General features: G+C 38.0%; 2 protein-coding genes across 2 annotated transcripts in view; both read right to left on the bottom strand.

Moving 5' to 3' along the window:
- The window catches only part of snx29 (sorting nexin 29), a 103880-nt gene extending 88543 nt beyond the window's left edge, over positions 1 to 15337 (bottom strand). Inside the window, exons 1-13 of the mRNA XM_057357802.1 lie at positions 14961 to 15337; positions 14387 to 14451; positions 14031 to 14083; positions 12057 to 12181; positions 10258 to 10438; positions 8459 to 8529; positions 7323 to 7577; positions 6816 to 7173; positions 6465 to 6586; positions 5969 to 6062; positions 5793 to 5875; positions 2913 to 2976; positions 2233 to 2361 (exon numbers count right to left, since the gene is read on the bottom strand). Coding sequence (XP_057213785.1) covers positions 2233 to 2361; positions 2913 to 2976; positions 5793 to 5875; positions 5969 to 6062; positions 6465 to 6586; positions 6816 to 7173; positions 7323 to 7577; positions 8459 to 8529; positions 10258 to 10438; positions 12057 to 12181; positions 14031 to 14083; positions 14387 to 14451; positions 14961 to 14967 — 1607 coding nt within the window. The 5' untranslated portion in view covers positions 14968 to 15337. The remainder of the gene's footprint in view (positions 1 to 2232; positions 2362 to 2912; positions 2977 to 5792; positions 5876 to 5968; positions 6063 to 6464; positions 6587 to 6815; positions 7174 to 7322; positions 7578 to 8458; positions 8530 to 10257; positions 10439 to 12056; positions 12182 to 14030; positions 14084 to 14386; positions 14452 to 14960) is intronic.
- A 353-nt stretch (positions 15338 to 15690) lies between these two features.
- Positions 15691 to 17122, bottom strand: LOC130569328 (tumor necrosis factor receptor superfamily member 17). Its single transcript, XM_057358916.1, has 3 exons — positions 16817 to 17122; positions 16321 to 16464; positions 15691 to 16082 (listed from the first exon to the last, which is right to left on the bottom strand). Exons 1-3 carry the CDS (start codon positions 16971 to 16973, stop codon positions 15877 to 15879), a joined length of 507 nt encoding a protein of 168 aa, XP_057214899.1. The 5' UTR covers positions 16974 to 17122; the 3' UTR covers positions 15691 to 15876.
- Positions 17123 to 17148: the final 26 nt, after the last annotated feature.

The following is a 17148-nucleotide window of genomic DNA, read 5'->3' as shown; positions in this document are numbered from 1 at the left end:
TATCAAGTGGCGACCAAACACAGAACCGAGATTATTTATCATAGTTCACTCCCTCCCTTTATATGACTCTTTTTGCTGTAGAACACAAAAGATATTTTGAATAATGTCCATACAATGGAGGTCAATGGGGACCAATGTTGTTTGGTCACCAACATTCTTCAAAATATCTTCTGTATGACTAAGTCATACAGTAATAAACAATAATCATGCATGTATTATTTTGTAGATTCTACCAAGCTGTCAAGCTTCAACAAACCTGAAACCCACTTCAACCCATCAGCCGAGATTCACTTCGCCCGTTTTTCTTAATCGGGTTGGATGTCAAAGTGTGGGAGAGCTTCACATTGACAGGAGTGTGAGTATTTTGGCCTCTTGTATGGATCTCCACTTCTCAAACACTGCCTATTGAGCCAGGCCAAATCAATGGAGCTTAGCTCATGAGCACGCCTCGCAGGTGCTGCCACCCAGCACACAGCCATACGGAGCGTTTCCAAACCTTATTTTTAGTCTTTATTGACCGAGCCAGAATAGGATTGAGTTAGACAAACTGGCTGGACCCTCAACCTTCCAGTACACCGAGAAAGGAAGCAGACGTGGTTAGAAACATTTATTACGTATGTGGCAATACGCATGTGGTGCCAAGCACAGCTGCGATCCATGAGCAAAACCGTATTTTGTTGTGAAAACGCACACTTGAAGCTAATTACGGCATGAAACTCTTGACGGCTTGTGATCATTTTATAGCTGATGAACACAAGCCTTGGTCAAACTTAGACTCTCTGAATCTCTGTAAAACATTCCGAATTTTGTTTGAATTATACAGAATATCCTTATATACAATATACAGCCGCGGAAAAAATTAAGAGACTATTTCAGAGACAGTTTTTCTGATTTAAAAATGTACTATTTATATGAACGTGATGAGGTAAAATGATAGTTTTTGTTTCATTCTGTAAACTACTAACAATATTTCTCCCAAATTTCAAATAAAAAATATTGTTTCTATTTGCAGAAAACGAAAAATGTCAAAATAACAGCAATACATTTTTAAGCAATACAACAGTAATATTTCTACTAGGGATGTCCTCGACTAAGGATTTACATAATCGAATCAGAATGTGTGTGTGTTTGGACATGTTTTTATATCCCGGTGGGGATCTGAATGCACACCAAAACATGGGGACTCGTGTCACAACATAAATGTGTTTAGGCAAAATGTCTGAAATGCAGGGGAACATATATTCAAAACACAAGGCACAATTAGTCAAATTAAAAAGGACATTATCCTTAAACATCACGTATCATGACAAGCTCCGAAAATCTGCACCGTGCTTGCTATATGTGGTGATTTTGGTTATATTACTTTATTATTTTTTTGTATCATGTTGCGCAAAGTTCAGTCTAAGTAACGAACTACGTGCATTTACAAAGTGTTAATTCATATTTATATGCCCACACATTCAGTAAGTGACAAATGCGTGTGCGTACTTAACGTGTTGCTTCTCTTTACCAGGCCCACAGCACAGAAGACGCGGAGAGACGTGATCCTGCACTGGGTCATAGCCAGACCTAGTGCTCATGTGCGCCGGGGGCTTCGGTACCCAACCCTAAAAATGTCCCATTTCTTTACATCATGAATAATATTTTTGCCGGCACAGTGCGTGCCCGTCTGCTACGCCACTGCCCATATAACCAAAATGTCATGATCCCCATTGCATAACACCTCCGCAAAGATTCGACCGTGAGATTGGTAGTCGAATCAGGCTCCTCCTATCGAAGCAGGGGTCACCCCTAATTTCTACATGTATATTTAGAAAAAGTTCAAAAATATTTTTTATGTGATAACCTCGATTTTTATCACAGTTTTCATGTGTCTTGTCATCCTATCAGTCGTTCACATTGCTGTTATGTCACTCCTGAGGTTTGATTAGGTTGAAATTCAACAGACACTGGACTAGAATAGCCACCATACATCTAGAAATGCTGATTTGAAATGAAAATCAGCCATTTTTCTGCGGCTGCATGTGGTCAGAAAGTATCATCAGTTTCAAACTAAGTCAACACTCATTTTCTAGTTCTTTTTTTTGGTGTGTTGTTGTGCACCACAACACATAAACCTGCTGTTCCAAAGCTGTCGTATGTTGCCCAGCCTTTTCCTTCCAAGTGTCCGATGTTTGGCCAGATTTGGAAGTCTTGTGTACTTTTTGGTGCATCATATTCCTATGACATTACCTCATGAGAGCCTGGACTTTAGATGCATGTCTCTCCTCCAGCTCAGCCAGTCTCCTCTTCAGGCTGTCCACCTCCTGCCTGAGCCCGGCAGAGTGCTCCATCTCTCCATCCAGAAGACCGCGCAGAGACCTGTGCCAAATACACACACACACACTCACAGATCTGACCCAATTTTCATTACCTTTCTTTAATGATTACTAGTGCACATAATAATTACTCAGCTGCACATTATTGGCTATGCAAATTACACTTTTCATGAATAAGGAGCACCCGTTTTGTTTCCAATATTTGGGACGTGTCTAATCTCAAATAGGGGTAAAAACCTTGACGTGTGCCATTTTGTTATTTATGTTACTATAAAAATCAAATTAAATCAAAACAAAATATATAAAATAAATAACAATGTGTAATAGGATTGCAAGTAACATTAAGGCTGGACTATACTACATGAACTAGAACTATAAAAGTTTTTATATTAAAACTAGCTACTAGCAAACTAAACTAAAAATAATTAGATACTAATACTAATAGGAATAATTATATATTATTATAATAATTATATACCAATACCATATATATATTTAGTATCTAAAAAAAACTAGACATACTAGATATAATATTTTAGTTATACTTCCACAATTTTTAAAATAAAAAATGAATAAAAAAAGAGAAATTCTCACGTGTTTTGCTCTGCGAGCTCATCTTTCCTATTCATCATGGCCACAATGGCTTGCCGCAGTTCAGCTGGGTAGAAACATTAATGTTACAAAATGAGAAAACTGAACAATGGCTTTTGTCCTCACCTGACCAAAAAAAGTGATTTCTGAACCATAAGACGCCATATCTCAGTGGGACTTTGTATCCCGTACAGACCCGTTGTCATTCCTTCAATGAGGGTTATGCTTTTCTACTGCTGACATTTTCATTTGTATTGCACCACAGAACTAATAAAGAGAACTATGCGAGCCTTAAAATACCAGCACTACATTAATTTCTTTAAAGTGAAGGTGACGTGAAAGGGTAAGACATTTATAACAGTCGAAAGGGAAGCCTCTGCAGATTTTGTCTCTAAAGGCATACGTTTATGAATAATCAGACTGTAACATATAGCTCTTGCTGTGGAATATTATCTGAGCACTTCGTAACACTGCATGTCTAAATCCAGACTTCCATGGCAAGCTGAGAGCTTTCCAAGTACTCTCAAAGCTGGATAACCTGGCTCAGGATAACCTAGATAACCCCAACAACATGCTTCCGAAATACAAAGCCTCCACTTTCCTATCGGTCCATTATCATTTAATGAATATCACAGGAACCTAAGGCTGGCCCGACGCCATCTACTGTATATAAACCTAGCTGGCCTGATTCAAATTTTCCAAGCTTAAAACACCTCCGCTACAAGGAAACCTCAGATGTCTGTGTTATTTCGGTGATGAGCTACAACTCTCGCGTCTTTGAAGAGCGATATGGTTCAACTGCTGTCTCTCTTTCTCTCTCTCAAAAAGCTGATCAGATCACTGGAGATCAATTTGGCAGAAAGCTGTTTAATGAACGTGTATGTGCAATGTCCCATTCGAAAACTATAGGGAAACACCAGGGTGAGCTGGTCTAAGTATGTTTGTATTCCTTGCAGGAAGCAGACAGATAAAACTACAAGAGGCAAAGCTTTGATGTTCTTGCCAGCATGAAGGTTCAGAGACACCACACCAGCATGAAGCTTCTGCCATTAGTTCACATTTTTATCATGAAAAATCTGAGATAAATGTGATTTATCAGGATCAGATTTTTCTACACGCCGAAAGATTCCCACTGTAGTAATCTGGGGTTAAGTGTCTGGTGCAATTCTAACAAATCAGTGTTGTGATGTCAGTGCCTCCATCACTGCCCCATCATCCCTACTAGGGACTAAACATGCAAGTTTGCCTTAAAGGTAAAGCGTGTCATTTCTGTGAAAAAAAATTTTGAGGACTGCAAAATACTGACCCGTCTGTGTTTAATTGTATTCTGGAGACAATGGCATTTTCAAGCCCCAAAGGTAACGTCTGTCATATTGGTAATTAAAAAGCAATTAATAGGTTATTAAGTCAAGCTGAGTAAGCCACTTTTGATCTGAAATTGAATTTTACTCATTTTGTTTCGAAGCGCGGGCAGATTTTGGCATACTGCGCGGAACATTTTCTCTTTTCATCTCTTCTACTCGTATTTTTGAAAGCCAAAATATAACTGGATCAGTCACCTCCAGCTCCATCTCAAAGTTGCATTTTGTCCAGAAAAAGACAGAGAGAGAGAGAGCGAGAGAGAGAGAGAGAGAGAGAGAGAGAGAGCGAGAGAGCGAGAGAGCGAGAGAGAGAGAGAGAGAGAGAGAGAGAGAGAGAATGAGAACCTGAAAACTGAAGCAACAGTGCCCTCAACTGGAAAAAGGAAGAATTAAGAAAGCAGTGCTAGGAAAGACTAGAAGATAAAGTTCCGGTGATAGGTAAGCCTGTCCATATAAGTGTAGATAAAAGAAAGAACGTTTAAGAGCTTGTTCATTACCTTAATATTCATTTCAAGGTCTTTTAAAATGGAAAAGTCACATGACCATTTAAATAAATATTATAAATGCCGCACATCTGCCAAATCACTACACAACAGAGCAGTATTTCACACAAATTACCTAGCCATCTGTTCACAGTTCTACATGCTTTTGAAAACGCTCAAATACACAAAGGTATAGATAAAAGATGAGTTCATGCAAAAATTCTCATTAAATATTCACTAACCCGCAATTTCCATATGCTGTTACCTTTCCCCAGAGGAACACAAATAGAGAATAAAAAAATGAAAAAAATAAATAAAAATATGAAGATTTTTTTAAATCATATATGTATGGACCTACATGTCAAGTCTTATGATGATGATGGTCACTTTATAGATAAGAGTTGCATTAAGATTATTTACATTTTATATACAGAATACATAAATAAATAAACATGAAAAGTGCAGTGTAGTGCACTGTTGCAGTGCACTACAGTGCAGTGTTGGCTTGCTCACCGGGAGACTGCATTTATTTATTTGTTTATTTATTCATTCATTTATTTATTAGATATTATTTATTATAATGATCTTGCTTGGTCTATAAACACCATGCACTGTGCTGTGTTTTACCTTTCTGTGTTTTTCTTATTTGCTCCTGTAAAGCTGCTTTGGAACAATGCACATTGTGAAAAGCGCTATATAAATAAAATTGAATTGAATTGAATTGAATTGAATTGAATTGAATTGAAAAGTGAGTGGAAAATATGAAGTTGAAGGTTGCCGGGCTAAACTATTCAAATGAGCTATAGGGATCAAAAAATGGATCTTAAAGGCGGGGTGTCCGATTTCTCTAAGCTGTTGTTGATGTTCAAATCACCAAAACAAACACACCCCTACCCTCGGCTAATGTCCGTCCTGTGCACTGTGCACCTTACTGCTGATTGGCTACAAGGTTGTTTTGGTACTCGGCCCTGACTCAGTTGTCTAAAGCATAATTCGGAAATCGGTTACCCCGCCTTTAATAAATTGTAAGGTCATCTCACCAACAGTCATGGACTCAGGAAGTCCAGGGGTCGGCAGAACACTTGACACAGGTGCAATCTGTTGTGGAGATCCGACTTCAATGCTAATAGAGCAAAAAATAACATAAATAAGCACTCCTCAAAAAACTTTACTAACAGTAATCTTATGAAAATGTGTTGTCTTTTACATCAGTTACCTAAATTGGAGTTGGCTTGTTTTTTCACTGTCAGCTGGTGGACTTGAGATCTCCTTCTGTTCATGAAATTCGGCATTCTCAACTGAACTACCAGCTGAAATATAAAAATAGCACATTGCGCCTAACCATGATGACTATCTCTCATAATTTACTATGATATACAGTCATGCACTTTATTTTACAGTCCATACTATGTTACTAGATACTTAACCAATGTTAAAGGGATAGTTCTCCCAAAAAGGAACATTTTTGATAATTTACTCACCCTCATGTCATCATAACCCTGTATGATTTTCTTTCTTCTACAGAACACAAAAGAACACATTTCGAAGAACGCTGGTAACCAAACAACATGGACTCCCATTGACTTCCATTGTATAGACACAAAACCACATTTCTCAAAATATCTTCTTTTGTGTTCCACAGAAGAAAGAGTTATATACAGATTTTGAACAACATGAGGGTGAACTAATGATTTTTATTATGCGAGTCTGACCTTGTGTATAGAGCTCAGTAGAGGCAACAGGTATGAAAATATTTGCAACGTCATTTTCATTTTCACTGATAAGTTGCCTTGGACTCCATGTGGAAATACTGGACAAGCTCCCAACAACCATCCTATGAAGAACATAATGTTTAAAGTTACTGAAAGTTACTGTCATATCAGGGCAACATAATTTTCTTTCATTTTTTCAAAGAGTTCAATGTACAATGAAAGCAGAACTTTCGATACTTTTGAGAGCTGCAAAGCCCGTTTATCCTTTCACATGCAAAGAGGGTGTTTCTTAAAGACCCAGGAAGAAAAGAGCAAGACACTACATCCCAGGAAAGATGAATGTAAACTCACGGCTCCTCACTCCCAAGATCCTCTTGCAACTCTGGCCTGCTTTTTCCATAAATATCCTCCTCTTCCTCCTCTTCATTATCAATGCTCTTGGTATCAGGCAGGACTCCGTTCTGTGGAGGTGTTTCCTCCCAGCTCACAATCCCTGGCTCGGTCAGTCCGTTCTGAGTAGGATAAATGGAGTCTGGAGGATCCAGAGCCTCCTCAGAACTCACATGACCCACCACACTCTTCCCGAGACTCCTCACAACATCCTCACCTGCCTCGTCATCATCTTCCGCACCCCCGTCCAAGTCATCGTCAAAAGAGATGATGTGTGTTATCTTCTTTTTCCGCCTGCGCTCCTTCTTCAAACCTGAATCTAAAATGCAATTAAGTGCTAAATGAACCAGATTTCAATTTTTATCATCAGTCGCACTAAAACACTATAAAAACATTCATCTGGAGCAACATAAAAAGTCGCAGTAGTAAAATAAACGGCATGCATCGGCAACTAAAGCACATCTGTACCTGCAGAAGTGCTGCGAGGCAGGACAGGCAGCGGGTCTGACTGAACATCTGTGCGTGGAATAAAACCAGGAACCACTGCAGTGGCAGTACCAATTTCCCGCAGGAGCGTGCTTACACCCTGGGTAGACTCCTTCCATAAACTGCTCATGCCCTGGGTGGACTCTTTAAGGAGGTGGGACACAGACGACCCTCCGCGAATCTGCCCGTTTAGATCCGTGTTGTCAATGTTGATGGCAAATAAGATGGAATTGAGCCCTGTTTAGACACACTCTAAATTTACACTTGCACAGGAAAGGATGTCCAGCAAGACATTGGACAATATTATACACACTTTGTATAATTTAAAGAGTACATAACATGAGATCGGGAAAATCACATTTCATGCAGTGTGTAATGTTGCCGTGTTTGAAAGTAAGCAGTCTGCCAAGTTGTAAATCCGAAGGTGAATGAATAACAAATTTATTGGCTTTGACAAAAGGGAGTCGACTCTGAATCACGCAAACGAGTTGTCCCTATTCCGATTCACGAACCGCCGCGGATTTACGTCACTACATATAGTCCCCGCCTACGTTTTGCTAGGACTGCCAATGAAAACTTCACTCTTCTCCCCCAAACACTGTAGCTCGTGAGCCTCGTTCACGGTAGACCAATCACAGCAGACTAGACCATCTAACCAATCACGTCAGACTAGGCTAGCGGAAAGGAGGGGATTAGACAGATGAATCACGGAACGCATCATTTGAGAGTCAGTCAATAAGCAAGGTAAGAATAACTGCCTATTATTACAAAATAATAGTGTTTTTACACCTTCTATGTACATAAACTTGTTGTTGGACACTCCATAAACCAAAGTTGGACCATAAAAATCCCTAGTTATGTACTCTTTAAAAACAAAATGCAAAGGTTTCAAGGTAAACTCTGTCATCTTCAATGTGGCAACTTTTAAACAATGAACACTGGATGGTATTGGTAATGTATGATGTGCAGGGAAAACACAGTTTTGGATCAATATTCAGTATTTGGTATTGGTCCATCCCTGGTTACTGTAATTAAACCACTACATGTCAAAAAATTAAGATGAAGAATGATAACAACAGTTGGTCTACACATACACCCTGATAAAAACTGCCTTTCACCTGCAGCCATTGTAGGCAGCATACTGGCTCTCTCCTCATCCAGGACAAAAGCCCATTCTTCATAGAAGGCACTAAATTAGGGAAAATGAGTAATTTCACATTAGATAACTCTTACTAGTAAGGCTGGGTTTCATTTTTTAATTTAATATTGTCCTGAAGGTATAAAATAGCAAGTAGTGTTGAAAATCAAGATTAATGTGCCTAAGATGGAACCAACAGGCAATTTCATTCTCCCTTTATGTCTAGGTACAAGTTCAAAATGTGCAAAACTCATCATATTCAAAATAGCAAAAGCAAGCAAAAGGAGTGGATGACGAATTTCAAAGACCATTTTCAGTTTTTCTGAATTTACTGTTTATATGTGTTTATTTTATTTTTACTTAATTTATTTCTACCAAATTTCAAATAGAAATATTCTTTCTATTTGCATTTATTTGCAGAAAATGAACACTGGAGAAACAGATCAGAATAACAGAAAAGATGTTCTGTATTTTTTTAGATGTGTACACATGTAAAAGCGGCATTTACATGTGTTAATTTATTAAAAAGGAGTAAATTATCATTTTTGTATATTTATGACTGCGTTTTTGCTTTTGAGTGTTCCATTTAAGATACAGAGATATAAAATTTTAAGTAAGTCACACATATATTAAAACACTCAAATATAATGATTACAGTCAAAATTCTGTAAGATATGTAGAGATAATTGCTGCGTCTCGATTTGCATACTATCCGTCCTCAATAGTATTCGAAAATAGAATTAGTATGTCCCAAATCATAGCATGCTGAAATGAGTATTCTCAAAAGTACCCGAATGGTCTATTGTTTCCGGTGAAAATCGAAGTGTGAATCCATGGACACTTATATTATATTGATATTACACTGCATTAATAAAATTAAATGAAAGATGCTTCGCTAAACTAATAAATGTAAGCATACAGTCAACATTACATGCAAAATAATAAATTAATAAAAACTTAAAGGAGTCACATGTCACGGCTAAAGCACATATTATCATTTTAGATGTAATGCAATGTGTATACACGATTTAAGGTTCAAAAACGCTGTATTTTCCACATACCGTGCATGTTTGTATCTCCTCTTTGCCCCGCCTCTCTGAAAAGCGCGGATTTTTAACAAAGCTCATCGCTCTGAAAAGCGAGGTGTGCTATGATTGGCCAGTTAACCAGTGCGTAGTGATTGGTCGAATACTGCAAGCGTGTGACGGAAATGTAAAGCAATTGTACTGACAGGTACGTCCACCTTACTTGCGTGTACATTTGGGCGGTCTTAGTCAAACCATACAACAAACTGACGTAGATTTGTGGGGGTGTGGTTACACTAAGCGTTTCAGACAGGTCTGGGTGACCATTCGCTTTTAGATAGAATGCATCTTTTGTTCCGACACTTTAAATTTTGTCAATTTTATGTGTCTAATACATGCATGGGCAACTTATAACACACCAAAGACACAGAAAAACACGTGTTCGTGCCATATGACCCCTTTAAATGCAAGGAAGAGCTGTATTTTGATGTTCGTGACAGTTAAGGATCACAGTGTCGTCTAGGCAACAACGGCCACTTCCGTTTCGTGTTAGTATGTCCCAGTGCGTGCGTAGTTTTGCTACGCACTAAAATGTATATACTTTTACATGACAAAAAGAGTATATACTTTAAGGGAATATTATAAGTAGGCGAATTGGGACGCAGCAAATCTTTTGTTAAAAGTGAAGTACAAAAACACACTCAGCTGGGACCCAAAAAGACAGAAGTGCAGGATGACATTATGGGGGGTTTACCTAACGCGAGCTCGGTCAGCCAGCAGCATGTGAAGGTAACGCTCAAGCGAGTGCTCATTCAGGGCACAGCGCAGCCACGCTCGGCCCCGTCCCAGCTCAGACGTGATATTCCGCAGAGAGTAGAAACGCTGCAGCTCATGGCGGTTTAAGTGCTCCTTTACATAAAACCAGAACGTCAGCTCTGTAACACAAAGAGATGTGTTTGAATCTGAACATTTTCTAAATAATAGCCCTAAGGAGGTCAATTCATTGAACACTGAAAATATTATGAGGAATAGCAGTCATTTCTTAAAGTCATAAGAAAAATGAAGAGAAAGAGATTTGCAGAAGCAGAAGAATACAGAAATCAACTTTCATACATCAAAAAATCCCAAACACACAAACATTTCCATAAAATAAAAAATAAAAAATCTCATCCTTGTATTGGTTATTTGTATTCCTTTTGAATGAATTGTAGCTGGTTTTATGTGTACAGATCGCTGATTGAATCAACACAATGAAGCATCTGTCTATAAGAGTTTTTAAAGTGTTATTGCTCAATGTTTGAGGCGGTGATGCATATAGAGGCTCTATGGCATATAGGCAGGCTGGACATTGGGTGATGCAGCCAGGTGGTCAAAGATCTGGGGTGGTAAAAGATAACCTGTGGGAACAGGCATTTCAGATTTTATCCCCAGTCATAAATGGTTGATCAATTAACACAATGTTGCTCGATTTACTGTTAAGCACAAACAAATCTTAATCCAACAACACAACAAAAATATCAGGTAAAAATAGCTTAGTCCTACTTTTCATGTTATCAGATCAGATGATATACATATAAGAAATTGTGTTCTCCCTACATCACTATAAACAACATTGCAATGCAACACTACTTCAACATATATTGCATTATACAAACTCCTAACAAGAAAAACACTTTATATAAAAAACTACAAGGATTTAAAGGTCCAGTGTTTGAAATTTAGCAGCATCAAGTGGTGAGGTTGCGAATTGCAACCAACAGTTCACTCCACCCACCCCCTTCAAAGCGCAACGGAGGCTGACACAGAACTAGGTTTGTCGTTTTCGCTTTTTTGCCAAAGGAGACGTATTCACGAAATACGCTCTATAGAGAAGCTCGTCCGTTGAGGGCTACTGTAGAAACAACATGGCAAATTCCATGTAAGGGGACCGCGGTGTATGTAGATAGAAATAGCTCGTTCTAAGTTTAAAAAAAAATTTCTTTATACACAAGATATACTACATTATATTGAATTTCTGTTAATAGATCCTCCAAAAAATTACACATTGGACCTTTAAAACAGCACAGTGGGGAAACCCATTAAAAGAGATCAACAAACTTTCTACTGCAAAAACCTTAAGTACTCAACTTTGATTCATAGTATCATTTTTAGTCTCGCTATTAAACAACTCAAAACCACAGGCAGGTGCAGGGACAAACCTCAGAAAAAACTTGTTTCTCTTTTTAGCCATTTTTACAGGGCTTGTTGCATAACCATCTGGTTTCATAAACAGTATCAGCACCTGGTTTTCCTGTATGTGCACCAATGAGCATCTGTTTCCTCTATGGACAACCCAGAGCACCACATGTGTTCACTGTTACCAGGGAAGTCTCTGAGGCAAAATCTCTCATGAGAAACAACTATAACTCATGAAGTAGGTCAATGAGGTCACCGAATGAAAAACAGCATGTCAGCCTCTTCTTCACAAGACTGACACATTCATATAGAAGGCTGGCTACTGACCAAAGCTAAATATAAGAAAATAAGTATATTTGACAGAATCAGTTACAGTACCTGCTTCAGTTTTACTGCTAAATCCGGCAGCTTGTTTTAAAGCAGCTGCTGTGAGGGCTAAGCCACGACTTTTCCTCAAGCCGTGCTGAAGTACCGCTTCAAACTGAGCACACAGGCATATGACTCTATAGAAACAGATTAAAAAAACTTACAAAATGAAAAATATATATTTAAATAAACTTAATAAGTTGCAGTAAGTCAAAGTCAACTTTATTGTCAATTCTGTACAGGACACACAGAGGATTGAAATTTCGTTTCTCTCAAGACCCATGGTGTGAGACACCAACATAACAATTCAAAAAATAATAGAGTAAATAAAATAGATAAAATATGTACACTATAGACAATCGCGGCACATGTAGGTATTTAGATATTTACATTTTTGTGCAAAAGGGAGAGCAGCCGTTATGAGAGTGGATCTGGTTACATTGTAGTGCAACGGAGAAAGCAGCAGTAATAAAAGTGGCTTGTGCATTTTGTGATTTGGGTCAATTTAAAGTCCATTTACGGAAGTCGCGCCACTCGGCACCCTGTTCGCAACGCATCCAGGAAGCTATTTACATCATAGCAAGACAACAGTCCTATCTACTTGAATAGGGGAAGGCAGATATATTTAAACCTCAGTATTGTTGTGCATTTAACATTATGTAATAATAACAGAGTGTAAATCATTATATTTATAAAAAAAATTAAAATGATGGCACCTTATTGAGATATTAAAGCCCTACCCCCTAACCTTATCCTAAACCTAAACTTTATGAATTAAAATGAATTTTAAGTCTCACATCAATTTTATTGAAAACAAATGCCTTTATGATCTGTAATGTGATAGAAAAAGGTAAAAGAGTGTTTTCAGCGAGAGTTGGATTAGAGGCCCGGTCTCCAGTGCCAAAGCTATACAGACTATACACCTTACGCCACTGGAGTCGCTGTTTGAAATGGCGTCGTTCTTACACTTTCTCTATTCCAATAACATATTGGTGGGCGGAGCTAGTGCAAACAGTCTCTGCCAACAAGGCGGGCTATTTGTACTCAAGTGTACAATAAATAGACAATCCGTTTAAACAAAATCACAATTAGAAAACATATTTTCAATCAATTATTAAACCTGAAATGAACTTTGCCATAACTTTGGTTTGCTAAGCTTATATTGCACTAAAACTCACCTTTTTTAGGTTGCTTCAGCTACTGCACATGTGCACAGGCTGGCAAGCACCTCACCTCACCTCCTCTGAGAATCGTAGGTCTTTATCATGGACTGTATAAAATATGGACGTAGAGCCTGTGACGTCAACCCTAGGTTTCTGAGGAGCTGTTTTGAAGCTTTAAGTGGGCGGAGCCGGCCGTCGCCAATTTAGCAGAGCGTCACTCCAGGGTAATTGAAAATGAGCAAAGAGGCGGGACGTGGTTGCAGCTGAGGCGCCTGGTTGCTGAAAACACTTGTCACTCAAGTGGCCACGCACCTAATTCGCAGAATTTTAAGGCTTAATATAAGTTAAACGGGTGAGTTATAAAAATATTTCACCCTCCTCACAGTTCTCATGAAGGGTAAAATTAGCTATATAGACCAAAATATTTTTTACCAGGCTGTAAACGTGTTTTTTCTCAATGAGATTCTGCTCTCTTTTGGAGTCAGTCTCTAGCGGCCAGTCGATGAATTGCAGTTTAAGTCACTTCCGTGTTGGCCTCACGAGAGAGATCGGAAGGTTGCAGCTTGTTCTTTATCCATTAACGATTGGCTCTTTTTACTGTAAGGCGGGGCATCCTTCACTAAAGCGGCCATATTGCGCGTTGCATTCCTCCCTATAATTTATTGTAATGGCAGCTGCGTATCTTGTTCATATATATTATCTTAGTGTTATAGATGTATTAAATAAACACATGTTTCATCAGAAAATCGTAATGAAGAAAACTGACCAAACTGTTTGAAGATTGATCAAAACAATAATATAGAAAAATAGTAGGAATATTCACCTGCTATCTGAATCGGAGGCGATCTCCCTCCTTCCACCAAAGCGGATTTGGCACTGAAGAGACAAACAGCAACAAGATATTTTTTAATCCGATGTTACCCACTAATTAACATTATTAATGGAACCGATTGAGAAAGATGTTTTGTTTTTTTAGGCATTTTTACGAACATCTAATTTATTGTTGTTAATTTGTCGCATTTATTGAAACTATATCAGTCATCATGACCTTTATCTGTATTACAATCAAACACCCTGTATCACTGTTGTACTGTGCCAGCATCCTCCAACAGAAGTGTTTCCTGTTAGCACTGAAAACAAATAAGTTATTTGTCTCACAAAAGAAAGTCAAGTCCTTACCTGTTTAACTGCATCAAGGAGTCTCTCTAACAGGTTTTGTCTTTTTAGGTCATTTTGCTGTGTGCCTGTAAGGTATAGTGTCCTGATGTATTACTGGGTAAACTACCTTATTTAGTAACATGTAAACACTTAAAATAAACACATAAAACCACAATGCATGACATCAATGCCACTTATTCACCTGACTGTGAGTTACGGATATTTCTCTTTTTATTTTGTGTAGCTAAATGACTCACTTTACAAAAAGAGTATGAAGGAAAAATATAAAGAAAATATTTTTAAATATTGCATTGGTATGTACAACTGTTTAAGGTCAGTGAATGTTCAAACTGGGTTTCAAAATTAGGAAGTCCTGGAAAAAAATGCTTTATTCACCATTTACATCTCTATGGTTTCATCTAATTTTCACATTTTTAAGCAATGGCAATTTAAACATGGTACTATCAAATATTCCCGGCGTTGCCTATTCGCCCTGTATTGACACGTACTGAACGTTTCGAAACCTGCAGGTAAACAACACAGTGCAACGAGGTCCGATCGCATATATAAATCCATCGCCAGATTTGCAACTCACCGTTCATTCTGAATATCCAGGTTAAACGGGGTATCGCGATTTAGCATACGGCATGAATCGCGGTTGTATGTTTTCCCCAGGTGTCAATTCCCGGGAAGGTTTAACACGATTGTTTACATCTCGAGTCCATAGTTTTCATTTAACGTTACTGTGACTAAAACAAAGATGTTACCGCGGCCTAACTCGGTCAACACTGACACATTTAAAGCAATTTAATCCTTGACAACCACAAAGTCTTTGCTCTATAAAGTAACTGTCACTTTTCCATTGCAGTGGAGTGATGAAGTACACTAGGAATGCGGAGTTTCACTTTGTAAAGATGTGCTAACTCGAATTCGCTAATCCCACTGCCGAGCGCTCGTGTGAGTCACATGACATTGCCCGCGTGTCACGTGACAGTAACATCACGTGGGGAGAAATAAAACCAGCATAAACATCGTATAAAGGTATTTTAAAGCCAAATACGAGCCATTTTAAATTGTAAATCACCGTGTACAACCGAATTGTGCATTTATTGCACACATCTTAGCCATTTCTTTCTTGTAATGCAATACTTGTAATACTTTAATGCCGTATGTAATACTTGGCATGTACGCAGGCAACGCGTTTAAAAAATAGAAAAGCACTATTCCATGTAGATAGTTTTTCACTTCAATGTGAAAGAAAAAAATTAAACTGAGACAAATAAGATTTTTTACAAAAGTATTTTTTTTTAAACTAACATCACAGATCAATAGTACATCTAAATGACATACAAAAGGCTACTGTTCACTAGTCAAATACTTCCATCCTGTGTTCAGTTCATTAGACATGAATGTGTACATCCAGCATTTAGTTATTTTACAGTCATAATATCTTGAAGGTGCCCATAATGGCAACAGGTTTTAAAGTGTGCAGTCAGTTCATCGTCTCTTCACTATATGACAGGAGTGCAATGGTAGGCTTGCACTGTTTTTGTGGTAACCAGCAATGTTGTGCCTTCTTCAGTGGAGGGGAGAGGGAGGCTGGAGTTGTAGTGATGTTGACTCAGTCCATCATTAGATGATCTCTGGTCAGGCGTAGATTTGTCTGTGACATCCAAGCTTCTCTCACTTACAGATGTCTTTTGTTCTTGACCTATTACTGTGTGATATTTCATTGACTTTAGGATTTGGTTACCATACCATTAATGTCACTTAACATATATAGATATAGATACTGTACATTGCATATAAAATGTATTTACATGTTCAGAGAAATGCTTAAAATGTTACATTAAATGCACACCCTTTATAATTTACAGTGCAAGGGTGTTTAAACAAGTCTACCAAAAAGATGTCTGCCTTTGATATGTCAAAAGTGAAATTCTTCATCAAGATACCTTTTTTGATGTTGATGGGCTTACAGGTTTTTTTGCGTATAACTCGCAGAATAATGGTCAGGACCATGAAAGCTCCCAGGAACACAAAAAATATGGTCAAAATAAAATGTATATTTTGTGTTTTTTCAGGTTCGTTTTCTGGTACTGAAAAGAGCACAATGAGGGTCTGTATACGATTTTGAAGTCAAACAACGTGAAAATCACTGCTGTACTTCTGAAACCTTGTATCTCCATATTTTGTGGGGGGTTTGTCATAAATCATTATTAGTCACTCTTTATGTTTGTCACTGGGTTTTGCAAATATCTAACCAATAAAAAGTATTCAAAAGTGCTTGCCAACACAAAATTTAATCATTTAAAAAGTACAGTGTTTTCCATTTCTTGAAAAACAGCAAATTTGGACATTCAAGGTTTTGGAAGAACAGCAATAAAATGCAATTTATTTGTAAAACTATAACAAGAACTCATATTTAATCAAATATAAAACAATACTTACTTGAGGTACAGTATGTTGTGCAAATAGTGGGTGGAGAGTTGCATCTAATGGAGCATGGTTGACATTCTTCAAGAAGTCCATCGTAATAATAATTTTTTGCACATTTTCCTTCGGCGTGAAAAATAATGTAAAGCAGCAGCCACGCATAGAGAATCATCTTCTGCAATGATGTTAAGGGATCACTGAACTTACACAGCAGAAAACATTTTATAAGCCCAGTATGTAAATAGTTCTTGGGAAGGGGGTGTCCCTAAACTATCAACTCTTTTTTCTTTCACAATGTGATCAGTTTAAATTTTAGTCACATCTGCGCATGACTAAAATGGGACTAC

The sequence above is a fragment of the Triplophysa rosa genome, linkage group LG18 (assembly GCF_024868665.1).
Source record: "Triplophysa rosa linkage group LG18, Trosa_1v2, whole genome shotgun sequence".
Classification (NCBI taxonomy): Eukaryota; Metazoa; Chordata; class Actinopteri; order Cypriniformes; family Nemacheilidae; genus Triplophysa; species Triplophysa rosa.
This window is presented reverse-complemented; position numbering and strand designations above follow the sequence as displayed.

What these genes read in the sequence shown, in the direction of transcription:
- LOC130569328 (XM_057358916.1), bottom strand. Translation starts at nt 16,973, where the DNA reads ATGATTCTCTATGCGTGGCTGCTGCTTTACATTATTTTTCACGCCGAA. An exon ending in CACAACATACTGTACCTCAA is followed by an intron (nt 16,465 to 16,816) that starts GTAAGTATTGTT and finishes TGCTCTTTTCAG; the next exon opens with TACCAGAAAACGAACCTGAA. An exon ending in GCCCATCAACATCAAAAAAG is followed by an intron (nt 16,083 to 16,320) that starts GTATCTTGATGA and finishes AATATCACACAG; the next exon opens with TAATAGGTCAAGAACAAAAG.